Raw genomic sequence first — 12,636 nt, forward strand, 5'->3', positions numbered from 1 at the left:
CATTGAAACAATTCATTCTACATTGTAAATATAGTATCTACACTCTCTTCAATTCACAGAAAATTATTAACATAAAGCTCTTATATCAAACAACTCCATTAAACAACGGTACATTTTTTCGTAAAACAAATTACATGAATTACCTTTCCAGCATCACGGCTCTTGGCTCTCAGTTTGTTGACCTGAGATTCAGCAATGTCAGCACGTTCCTGAGCTTCCTCCATCTCATGTTGGACCTTTCTCAGTCTGGACATGTGGGTGTTGGCCTGTTCCTCCTGTTCAGTGCAACAATATGTTTTATTTAAAAACATATCTGATCATATATGAGAGATATCTCAGTTATTAAGCTGTGAATTCCATATGTAAAAATCACAAAACATTTCACTCACAGCCTCCTCAGCCTGTCTCTTGTAAGCCTTGACTTTGAGCTGCAGCTTGTCCACCAGATCCTGAAGTCTGACCAAATTCTTCTTGTCCTCCTCAGTCTGCATAAACAACAAACTGTTACTGATGGCTGAAGAAGAAAGAATTTAGGAACTTAAATGTAATAGATGTTTAGGTAAATGTGTAATCACCTGGTAGGTGAGCTCCTTCACTCTCCTCTCATATTTGCGGACTCCTTTAACAGCATCAGCTCCACGTCTCTGCTCAGCTTCAACTTCAGTTTCTAGTTCACGGACCTTTAATGCCATGATAAGTAATCAGCTTTTAATAAATATTAAGAGTAGAAAGAAAATGGGTGGAGATCATGTGATGGCATCAAAGTGTTTATTTAATACTTGAATAATAACTATATATGCATATATATATGCAGTACATACCCTGGACTCCAGTTTCTGGAGCTGCTTCTTGCCACCCTTCATGGCGAGGTTCTCTGCCTCATCCAGACGGTGCTGCAGGTCCTTGACTGTGACCTCCAGGTTCTTCTTCATCCTCTCCAGGTGAGCACTGGTGTCCTGCTCCTTCTTCAGCTCCTCAGCCATCATGGCAGCCTGAAAGTATGGGTGGTGTTGGCATTATTGATCAAGCATGAACAAAATTTTTGAAAAGAAAAGAAGGCTTGTAAAGTACTAACTTACATCAGTGATAGCCTTTTTGGCCTTCTCCTCAGCATTTCTTGCTTCCTGAACTGCATCATCCACCTCACCCTGAACCTGGACAAGGTCAGCCTCCAGCTTCTTCTTGGTGTTCAAAAGACTGGTGTTCTGAATGAAAAAGAAACCGTTTTAATGATGTGATTCTCACTCTCTGATGTCTCAAAGTTCTTGTAAAGTAATGAATACCAACCTGAGAGTGAAGCAGTCCAACACGCTCGCTAGCATCAACCAACTCCTGCTCAGCTACTTTGCGTCCTCTCTCTGTCTGCTCCAGAGCGGCTCTCAGCTCCTCAATCTCAGCCACCATCAGACCATTTCTGCGCTCTACCATGGCGACCTGCTCCTTCATGTCTTCCTGTCCTCTGACTGCATCATCCAGGTGCAGCTGAGCATCCTGATGACAAACAAACAAAAGATATTATCATTGTTTGCTTGGAGGTTAATTAAAAATTCACACAAACACAAATGAACTACCAACTCACCTTGAGCTGTCCTTGGACATTCCTCAGTTGTTTCTGGGCCTCAGCAGCCTGTCTGTTGGCATGGCTCAACTGAATCTCCATCTCATTCAGGTCTCCCTCCATCTTCTTCTTGACTCTCAGGGCATCATTCCTGCTCCTGACCTCAGCATCAAGGGTGCTCTGCATGGAGTCAATCACCCTCTGGCTGTTCCTCTTGATCTGCTCCATCTCCTCATCCTTCTCTGACAGCTTCCTGTCAATCTCACCTTTTACCTGGTTTAGCTCAAGCTGAACACGAAGGATCTTGGCCTCCTCGTGTTCCAGAGTTCCCTTTAAATAAAGGTTTATTTCAACATAAACTGGAGAAGGGATAGTTTTAGAAATGTAATTACAAACAAAGTACATTTTTATAAAATACATTACCTCAGCTTCCTCCAGAGCTGTCTGAATTTCAGACTTCTCAGTCTCAACAGTCTTCTTGGCCTTTTCCAGCTCATGGATGCTCTTTCCAGTCTCACCAATCTGCTCAGTCAGATCTGAGATCTCCTCTACAGAGCAAACACAGCCAAGAGTTTTAGTACTTGGAGCTGATATATGCAAATGTTTTGGCCACAACAAAAGCTGTATATGAATATAAACATTAGAATCATATCCATATGATCTATAGCAAGATAAGCATACGCTGCAGGTTCTTGTTCTCTCTCTTCATGGTCTCAAGATGATCCAGAGCCTCTTCATATGAGTTCTTCATCTTGAACAACTCAGTGCTGAGAGAACGAGCCTCCTTTTGGGCTCCTTCCAGCTCTGCCTGGCTCTCCTCATACTTCTGCTTCCATTCTGCCAGGACCTAGATTAATTAAAAATTAATTAATTAAATAATTAGTTGTTGAAATGGGTGTAATTCTCCTTTGATGACAGAGGTTATGTTTAAAACTTTACTTTATCAAAGTTCCTCTGCTTCTTGTCAAGGTTGGCAGCCAGAGAATTAGCTCTCTCCACATCAATCATGAGGTCCTCCACCTCACCCTGCAGCCTCTGCTTGGTCTTCTCCAGTGAGGCACACTTGGAGTTCACAGCCTCAATGGATTCCTCAGCCTCCTGCAGGCGCTGGGCAAGCTTTTTCCTGTTGTTAAAATAATTTTGTTTTGATTAAGTCTGAATTGGTTGGTTTTAAGTCTGAAAACCAATTTAAACAATGAAAGTATGGTGACTTACTTGGCCTCCTCCAGCTCCTCAGTTCGCTGGATAGCATCAGTCTCATATTTGGATCGCCACTGAGCCACCTCACTGTTGGCCTTGGACATTCCTCGCTGCAGCTCAGCCTTGGCCTCCTGCTCCTCCTCAAACTGCTCTCTGAGCAGATCACAGTCATGACGTGCTGACTGAACAGCATGAGCCAGGGCATTCTTGGCCTGTTGAAGTGACAGTTGATTTCAGATTTCGATATTTTATTGTTGAAATCAATTTTAAAGTCTAATGCTGAGAGGATAACAAATTTAAGAGGTAAAACCTAAGAAAGATATTAGAGGATTATCTGTCTCAGAGTTACTGAGTGTCTCTGTAACTGATTAAAACTTGTCTGTTTTTATTAGTAAGTGCTGAAATTTAAAAGAAGAGAGAAAATATTTCAGACCTTCACTTCCTCCTCAACGTGTCTCTTCAGTTCCTCAATCTGCTGAGTGAAGGCCTGCTTGCCCCTTGTGAGCTGAGAAACAAGAGCTTCTTTCTCCTCAAGCTGGCGACTGAACTCACCTGTAGTTAACACACATGTATTAAGCCCAGTTTGTTTCATTTCACCCACTGATTGGTTGTAGTTTTAGGTACCTGTAAATGACAAATTTCCAGACACAGACTGTTTCTTTGTTATACATCACTTACCATTCTCTGTTTGAAGTCTCGCCTTCTGGGCATTAATGTCATTCAGCTGACGAACATTCTCATCATTTTTGGCTTTGAGTTCACTTAGTTGATCCTCAAGAGTCCTGCACATTTTCTCCAAGTTGCCCTGTCACCAAGTAATGCCATATCCATGTTAACAGTTAATGAGCTGCTTTGGCGGTCCTGAAATGTAAAAAAGAAAAAATCTGTTCTCTATAAATACTGTCCGCACCTTTGCTTTAGCAACAGCCTCCATGTTGCTGGAGAGGTCATCAATCTCCATCTTGTACTCGCTCTTCTCTTTCTCCAGCTTCTGTTTGACACGCTGGAGGTTGTCGATCTGCTCTCCGAGCTCTGCAACAGTGTCAGCCTGCTTCTTACGGAGAGCTGCTGCAGTAGCTTCATGCTGCAGAGTTGATTCCTCAAGATCACGACGCAGTTTCTGGAACTCAGCCTCTCGCTTCTTGTTCATCTCAATCTGAGCAGCTGTTGCTCCACCAGCTTCCTCGAGCCTCTCGCTGATCTCTTCAAGCTCCCTGGAGAGGTCGGCTCTCTGCTTCTCTACCTTAGCCCGAGCTGCCCTCTCAGCCTCAATCTCCTCTTCCAGCTCCTCAATACGAGCCTAGTTTGAAATTATTTGGATTTATCGATTAGAACCTGAACTAAAGTAGGTTTTTGACTTATAATGAACAATATTCTTTATGAACACTGGTCATTAGTGTTACCTGAAGTTCTTTAATCTTCTTCTGAAGTTGAGCACCAAGGGATTGTTCATCTTCAATTTTGCTGAGAAGTTGGCTGATTTCAAAGTCCTTCCTTGGTGTGGAAGAAGTATGGTTTTACGATCATAGTCCATATGATTATTGCAATGCAGTGTGTGTAAAGAAAATTATTTACAAAAAAAGCCCTACTTCTTGATTTTCTCATCAGACTGCTGCTTGTCATTCTCCAGATCCATTATGGATTCCTGGGCCAGTTTCAGATCTCCCTCCAGCTTCCTCTTGGCTCTCTCAAGGTCCATGCGGAGCTTCTTCTCTTGCTCCAGTGAACCCTCAAGCTATAAAGTCATGTCAGTTGATTCAAGTGGTTGGAAAGACAATGATTCAGCACTAAAATTCTTTCCATAAAAAACAAAAACAAACACATCATTATTATAGTTTTCTTACATCATCAACTTGCTGTTCCAGCTTTGTTTTGGACTTGGTCAGAGTGTTGACTTTGTCCTCCTCTGCCTGGAGATCATCCAGTGTTTGCTGATGGGCCTCTTGTAAGGCTTTCTTCTCCTTAGTCAACTTGGCAATTGACTCATCTTGAGATGCCATCTCCTCTGTCAGGTTTTTCACCTGAAACAATGTGAATACATTAAGTTTAATTTTGTTTGAGATTTTGCTGATTATTTGAACGTTTAACATATATATTCAAAGAACAACATTATATGTTTTAATTGAACTAAGAATATAATCTAAATGAACTGAACCTTGTTTTCTGTGGCATGTTTCTCCTTCTCCACTTTGGCCAAGGTGAGCTCCAAGTCATCAATGTCCTTCTTCAGCTCAGAGCATTCATCCTCCAGCTTCCTCTTCTTAGCAGTCAGCTCAGCATTGATTTCCTCTTCATCCTCCAGTCTCTCACTTGTCTCTTTGAGTTTGGCCTCGAGCTGGATCTTGCTCTTAATGAGCCCCTCACACCTTTCTTCAGCATCAGAGAGATTGTCAACTTCCTATAATACATGTTGAACACACAAGTTAGATTATTTGTGAGTCACATTGTCCTAGTGTTTTCTTGATCGTACTTTTAGCTACACTTTTGTTTTAGCACATAAATAATCAGAGGATAAAATAAGCATGTGGCCTTTTCATATCTAAATTTAATATACATGAACTATAAGTGTAATATAAAATTTTCTCTACTACTTACTGCAGCCACTTGAAGTTGCAGGTCATTCTTCTCCTGCAGCAGGCCGACCATCTTCTCTTCCAGTTCCTTCTTCTTGGCCAGAGCAGTAGCCAGGTCTGTCTTCATCTTCTCATAGTTCTCCTTCATGTTCTGCAACTCCTTCTCAGTCTCAGCACTCTTCAGAAGAGGCTTGATCTTGAAGTATACTTTCAGCCATGGCCAGTTCTTGACATTCATGAAAGAACGGATGTTGTACTGGATGGTGTAGATAGATTCTCTAAAAACCAAACATGAGAGTGTTACTTTGTGTCGTCGGATCTTAATATGAGGAAGGAAATACAAAAGAGAATACAATAGAGTTTAGTATAATAATGTTACCTCCTCTCCATCATCTTCACAAACTCTTTCCTCATGACGTATCCTCTGCAGAGAGCCTGAGTCATGGTCACCAGCTCAGCCAGTTTCTCATCTCTCATCTCCTCAAGAGTGCCCAGCAGACCAGCTTTGAAGAACACCTATTTAATCATTGAAAACATATGTATACGTGGATATTGAGAGTTTTTTTTAAAAATGTCTATTAATATAACAAAGTGTACCTTTGTGTGCCCAAACATGTACTGTGTGTGATCCACATCAATGGAGCCAAGCAGCTTCTCTGAAGCTTTCTTGTTGTCAATGAACTGTCCCTCAGGGATGACACTGGCATTCAACACTTTGTATCTTCAAGAGAAAATCATGTTGTTACTTAGATTTTTCTTTCACCATATTCAAGTTTGTCCTTTACAACAACCATGAATTCATTTTTCCTTTCCAATATTGTAATGTGCTGTCACCTCTGCTTGAAGTCACCATAGAGGATTCTGCTGGGGAAACCCTTTCTGCAGATTCTGATGCCCTCCAGTACACCGTTACACCTCAGCTGGTGGATGACCAGGAAGTTCTCCATAAGGCCTGAGAGTCAGAAATGCATAATGTTTCAAATCTTTTCTATATTCTTACTGTCATTTTTGCAGTTAATATTACTGTGGGGTACCTGGGGTCTTTGTCTCATTGGGAATCAGGCAACGGACAAAGTGAGGATGAGTGCTTCTTAAGTTGGTCATCAGCTTGGCCAGATTCTCCTGTAGATCAGCATCATTAGATAATAGGTTAATACTATTTAAAAATTTGCATTTAATTTATATATACACATATATATATATATATAAATCTATACATACTCTGAAAAGAGCAGACACAGTCTGGAAGGAACCACCCTTCTTCTTACCACCCTTCTTGCCACCACCAGCAGCCTCTGTTTTCATAAACAGTAAATTTCATTATTGGAATTGAAAAAATATTTTTCACAGTATAAATTTATCCTGCAGTATGCACATTGTAGCTATCTGTACTGGACACGCTAGCTTGTGAGCACTTTTGTTTCTTACCATCAGCTCCAGCATGGGCTGCGTAAAGGAAGCACATTAGTTTGTTTGCAGACTTCTGGTAGAGCTGAACAACTGAGTCATTCAGTGGGTCCTTGTTCTTGTCCAGCCAGCCAGTGATATTATAGTCCACTGTACCAGCATAGTGAACCAGGGAGAAGTGTGCCTCAGCCTTGCCCTTTCCAGGCTTTGGTTTCTCAAATGCTTTGGTCTTGCCAAGATGCTGATCGTGCAGCTTGTTCTTGAAAGTTGTGTCAGAGGCCTTGGGGAACATGCACTCCTCTTCAAGGATGGAGAAGATGCCCATTGGCTGAGAAAATATCATAAATTATATTAAAATTTCAAGGGAGGTAACATATGCAACCACATGTACATTTCTTCCAGAGCAGCTGTTTACCTTCTCAATAAGCTCAATGCAGGCAGCCAAGTCCATACCAAAGTCAATGAACTCCCATATAATGCCTTCTTTCTTGTACTCCTCTTGCTCCAGGACAAACATGTGATGGTTGAAAAACTGTTGCAGTTTCTCATTGGTGAAGTTGATGCAGAGTTGCTCCAAGCTGTTGAACTGTAATAGTACAAACATGTCTAACTTCATGGCAATAAAGTCTTTAAAGTTTAAGAAATGTGGTGAAATGTTTCAAGTGCTCACATCAAAGATCTCAAACCCAGCGATATCCAGCACTCCAATGAAGAACTGTCTGGGCTGCTTTGTGTCCAGCATCTCATTGATACGGATAACCATCCACAAGAACATTTTCTCATAGATAGATTTGCACAGAGCCGAGACAGCATTGTTGACCTGGCAAACAAGAATTTATAATTATACAAAACCATATGAATACAGCTATAATGTTTATAATTATAATATGATTATACAAGTCTCCCTTTTATGAATTACCTGTGGGACGGTCTGACCTTTGGTCACCATCTCATTGCCAACCTTGACTCTTGGGTAGCACAAAGCTTTCAGCATATCAGCCGAGTTCAGGCCCAGTAGGTACGCAATCTTGTCAGCCACTGTTGGATTAAAACAAATCATTATAATACCTAATAAATACAAATACTTCAAACATTTCTCCATTATAGAAATATTTCACAATACCCTCGGTGCCATCAGGTTCAGCCTGCTCTTCACGCTGCTTCTGCTTGAATTTCATGTTGCCATGATGCATCACAGCACCAGTCAGCTTGTAGATGCTTAACTTCTCTTCAGCAGTAAAGCCCAAGATGTCAATAGCAGTCTGTAAGAAAAAAATGAAATCAGCTATCAATAAATAAAACAAAAGAAGATATTTATGGTTAAGTATAAGATTCTGTGTCAAATGTGATTTTACATCTGTTGCAATGAACTCCTCCACATCATCGATGCTCTTGACAGTGATTTCTCCCTGACTGATCATTGGATAGTCATAAGGGTTAGTTGTGATCAGAAGAGCCTCTGAAAGGAGAAATGAAGTTAACTTGTTTTTTGCTTAGAATGTGATTTTAATGGTTTTAAATTTTAAATTTAGGTGTCCTGTCAACATACCCAGAAGCTCAGGCTTGTGGCCTGTCATCAGCTGATAGAAGATATGGTAGCTCCTCTCAGCAGACAACTGGAAGGTGACACGGGACTTCTCCAGCAGATCTAAGGACAACAGATTAATTTTGACACTGTAGACATGAGACATCACAGTCAAAACTGCAAAATGGATCATGCATGCATTCATTTCCTTGGCTGTCATTGGGCGTGTTTGAAACTTTTTTCAGTTCTGTTGCTTTACTTATAACGTGCTTCACAGTATACCTTATTATACTTTAAATGTTCCGTGAAGTTGCAATATGTTCCTACTTATACTTACACACGATAACTGCTGGGTTACAGTATATAACTTATATATATAGCGTAACCACACTGTTCATGCATCCGTGTGTTCCACCACAACAGACAATATTACTTCTTCTGAAATTAAGTGACTCATATTCTTATGTGCTGTAAAATAACTAAACAGATCTGTTACATAATATTTAGGGGTTTTTTTGGTTGGTTTGGGGGGGGGGGGGGGGCATTCTGGACTTATCAGTTTGATTCTCATTCCCCAGAGCTTGAATACATTTAAGTGACTAATTAAATATAATTTCTGTCACAGATAATGGTAATTTGCACTGTGGTTCAAACTTACATGTTTCAATATCAGCTGAAGACAGCTTGCCAGATGTGCCAAAGTGAATCCTGATGAATTTACCCTACAGGGGTAGATCTTTATTAATATTGCCTTTCATGAGAGCAAGTAGTAAAAAGCTCATTTACATTAACTCGTTTTAATCACTTACAAAACGAGAGGAGTTGTCATTCCTCACAGTCTTGGCATTACCGTAGGCCTCCAACAGAGGGTTGGCAGCAACAATCTGATCCTCAAGAGAGCCCTGCAAGAATATATTGTGTTTATGTGAGCTGATCTTCCAAAATTGATTTTCTTTTTCTGTCACAAAGACGTTGATGCAGAATAAAAAATCTACCTGCATTTTGCCAGGTGTTGGCTCAGCCTTCTTAGCTCCAAGAGCTGCAATTGTTGCAAAGTACTGGATGACACGTTTGGTGTTGACAGTCTTTCCTGCACCGGATTCTCCACTGGGGTTTATGGGACACATTGTTAAAATGCCTTTATATCGTTTTTATATATTTTGCATACAGTTTTTATTATACTCACGTAATCAGGACAGACTGGTTCTCACGATCTAAAAGAAAAACATATAAGCATGTCTTGAATAATCTTAGTATTCATTTATTTCCTATCACTTATAAGTAGCTATGTGGTAAGAAGCAATTTTTTTCACGCAATGATTAATGGTCATCTCTTTAAGTAGAAGTCCTAAATGCATTTAAAGGCTTTAATAGGGAATTGAGCTTACCAGTGAGCATGAACTGATAGGCATTGTCAGAGATGGAGAAGATGTGGGGTGGAGCCTCAATCCTCTTCTTTCCTCTGTATGCTCCTACACATGTAGCATCATATACAGGAAGCCACTTGTAGGGATTGACGACAACGCAGAACAACCCAGAGTAGGTCTGTATCATAGACAATAAATATCATTTAAACATTTACAGATCAGCATGATACTTTCCTCTCACACACAGCAATGTGAAAACTTACGTAGATCATCCATGATGCATAACGCTCTTTGAGGTTAAACAACACAGATGGCTCATTAAGGTGGGTCATCATGGCCATGTCCTCCATCTTATCAAACTTTGGAGGGTTCCTAGGGTGGATTTCATCCTCCTTTACAGTGACCGTCTGAATAGAAAATTAAGATCACTTAGAAAAAATCAGCTTTCAAAGTTTGGCACTATATATTTGACAAATAGATAAAGTACATTGATAATTCATCTACCTTTCCGTCGTCTGTCTCAACAGTGGCTTTACCACCCTCCTTCTTGGTAAGTTTCCCCTTGACATACATCTCATCAGGAACAGTCACAAAGAAGGCCGTCTTGGCATCAAATGGAGCAGTCTGGGCCTCAATCCTCTCCTTTTCTGGCTTGCGTAGGTAAATGGCCGCCGCGCCATACTGCGCCATCTCCGCGTCTGTGCTCATGGTGGCACTTTACTAAAGACTGAAAATATGATGGATTGACACATAAATCATTTACTGTACTTATTATACAAACCATAATTAACATCCATTCTTTTTGATTCGTGGATTTTACCTCAGCTGATGCAAACAGAAATTCCTTGGTATCCTGTGTATGTCAAGGTGCTATAAAATAAGTAAACGTATATCAATGGACATTTTACTCTTTAATTTAAGAATCCATTCAAAAAGTAAAATTTTCAGTGTCAAAAAAAAATTTAATAACTGAACACTTAAAAATGGAAAATATAAACTTAATGAGAGCATATAATACACAGTAGATAAAACATGGTAGCTGAATCCTTTACTGTACTCACCCGTCTTAGATGCCCGTCAGTTAGAGCAAATCTTCAGAGCTGCTGCTTTTATAAACAACGACTCTGCTTCCTCAGCATTTACACTCTCCTTAGTTTGGTCATGAATGTCTGACACCTTGCTTCTTGATACTGATATGGTCAAAAATAAATGAATTGTTTTGATCCATTTTCCACATATGTAATCCCTCTTTTCTAATACAACATACTTTCAAATATAAACAATTCAGCTGTATTCCTTAGTGAAAAAAATATTGCCAATGTATTGTGGTTTATTTGGTATATTTCTTTAAGTGATTATGCTCCTAAATATGGAAAATGTAAGAAATGTTAACAATATAGTTAGTGGTAAATTAAAATAGTGCTCTGCATGGTTTTGGGATTATTCATTCTAATAACTTTTGAAGATAAATGGATATTAATTTGATACAGTTTATAGTAAGCTTATCTGTGTGTCCAACTATCTTTGATATTTTGATAGCCAGTTTTAAACTTCTAGTGCCACTGGTGTATAATTACAGGACATAAAAATCATCAGACTTTCTGTTATTGCCAGAAGGGTGTTATATATAGCTACTGGGAACATAATATTAAAAAATGTATTACTATAAAATAATTTGTTATAAATACATTTAATTTCTGTGTGGATAGAAGTGAACGTACAGCTTTTAGCTTACAATTTTGATAAACTAATTAAATGATATATTCTTACAGGAAGGGAAAATCTGGGATCATAGAAAGGATTAGCTTTTATTTCTAAAGCTTGCTCAAACTTGACTTAATGTTTGCTATCTTTCTAGCAGAACATGAGATACTATCATGGTCAAAAATAAATCCAGCAAAGGACAGGAGGAGTGGTTTGTGGTTGGCACAAAAGACAGATATATTTATTTTTCAACAACACAGAAGTACCCACAAGTACCTATACCTATTGGTAAGGTAAGTCCATGGTCAAATATCAAATGCAGTATGTTGTGTGTTTTCACTGTAATTCCAAGGGCCAGTAGAATTGCAACAAAACTGCAGAGCAGACACACAGCATTACAACCAAAAATGGAAACACTTTTTGATCTGCTTTTTATTTAGCCCAGTGCTTTGCTAGGTGTACAGTATTAAGTGTCTTACTTCTTACTTACTAATATCTTAATACTTTTGTGAAAATACTATCGTAGTCCATATCGAGTCATAGATGAGTTTCTTTTGCTTGGACTTCTATCTGGACGAGTGCACTGAAATTTCTTAATTACAATGGAGCTACTAACTCTCTCTCATTAGAGAGAGCTAGTGATGAGTACTGTCTGATCACTTAGACATCTATGGATGCCACTAACATGCACAAAATCCCCCAATTTAATTGACAGTTCTACACATGAAGTCTCTGTGATCCCTTCACCATTCACAAAGCCTTAAACTCTAATGAGACAAGGATAAGATCCCTTTACTATGATGAATGACAAATCAAGTACTCTGCCCAAACGAAAGGTCTGACAACATTATCCGTGGCTTCTCCAGAACCTTTCACACATGTCTCAAGTGCTCAGGATGAAGTCATTTGCAAAAAGCACAGAGTGTCAAATGGTGGGCATCATCCTCAGCCTCTCTGGTAGGGTCTATGCCAGCATGCTGCAGAGTGTGTCTTTTAGTTGAACCTTTAATTAAGGAGGAACAATGCAGTTTTTATCCTAGTCATGGAACACTGGACCTGGTACTTCTTGCTATTCTTTTTATCCACATCACTTCATTATTATTTTCTTTTGTCACACCTTGCTATCCTGTTGTAGAGGTGAATAAAGTGTCAGGCAGGAACATGAGTTTGAACCTGGAAATCAAAAGGATGATTCTGAATGTTGTCAGTACATATGCCCCACAAGTTGGATGTCAGTTAGAAAAGAAAAAGAATTCTGGAGTAAGTTGGGTAAAGTGGTAGAGAGTGTTCCTGGGGAGAGAG

General features: G+C 39.6%; 1 protein-coding gene across 1 annotated transcript; it reads right to left on the minus strand.

Moving 5' to 3' along the window:
• Positions 1–1,070: 1,070 nt before the first annotated feature.
• LOC146576344 (myosin heavy chain, fast skeletal muscle-like) lies at positions 1,071–10,706 on the minus strand. Its single transcript, XM_085271539.1, has 35 exons — positions 10,692–10,706; positions 10,451–10,500; positions 10,135–10,357; positions 9,894–10,037; positions 9,652–9,808; positions 9,450–9,477; positions 9,073–9,370; positions 8,922–8,985; positions 8,288–8,386; positions 8,094–8,197; positions 7,862–8,000; positions 7,658–7,776; positions 7,409–7,558; positions 7,154–7,324; positions 6,760–7,066; positions 6,553–6,626; positions 6,366–6,453; positions 6,166–6,283; positions 5,929–6,052; positions 5,711–5,847; positions 5,354–5,609; positions 4,914–5,156; positions 4,603–4,779; positions 4,348–4,493; positions 4,162–4,252; positions 3,669–4,058; positions 3,437–3,563; positions 3,192–3,310; positions 2,774–2,970; positions 2,498–2,681; positions 2,240–2,405; positions 1,982–2,106; positions 1,580–1,888; positions 1,288–1,491; positions 1,071–1,205 (listed from the first exon to the last, which is right to left on the minus strand). The coding sequence occupies exons 3-35, from the start codon at positions 10,336–10,338 to the stop codon at positions 1,071–1,073; spliced, it is 5,394 nt and encodes a 1,797-aa protein (XP_085127665.1). The 5' UTR covers positions 10,339–10,357; positions 10,451–10,500; positions 10,692–10,706.
• Positions 10,707–12,636: the final 1,930 nt, after the last annotated feature.

This window comes from Mchenga conophoros, linkage group LG4 (assembly GCF_057382185.1).
Source record: "Mchenga conophoros isolate Kocher_MC1m ecotype Shallow Benthic linkage group LG4, M_conophoros_male_GT1.1, whole genome shotgun sequence".
NCBI classification, from domain to species: Eukaryota; Metazoa; Chordata; class Actinopteri; order Cichliformes; family Cichlidae; genus Mchenga; species Mchenga conophoros.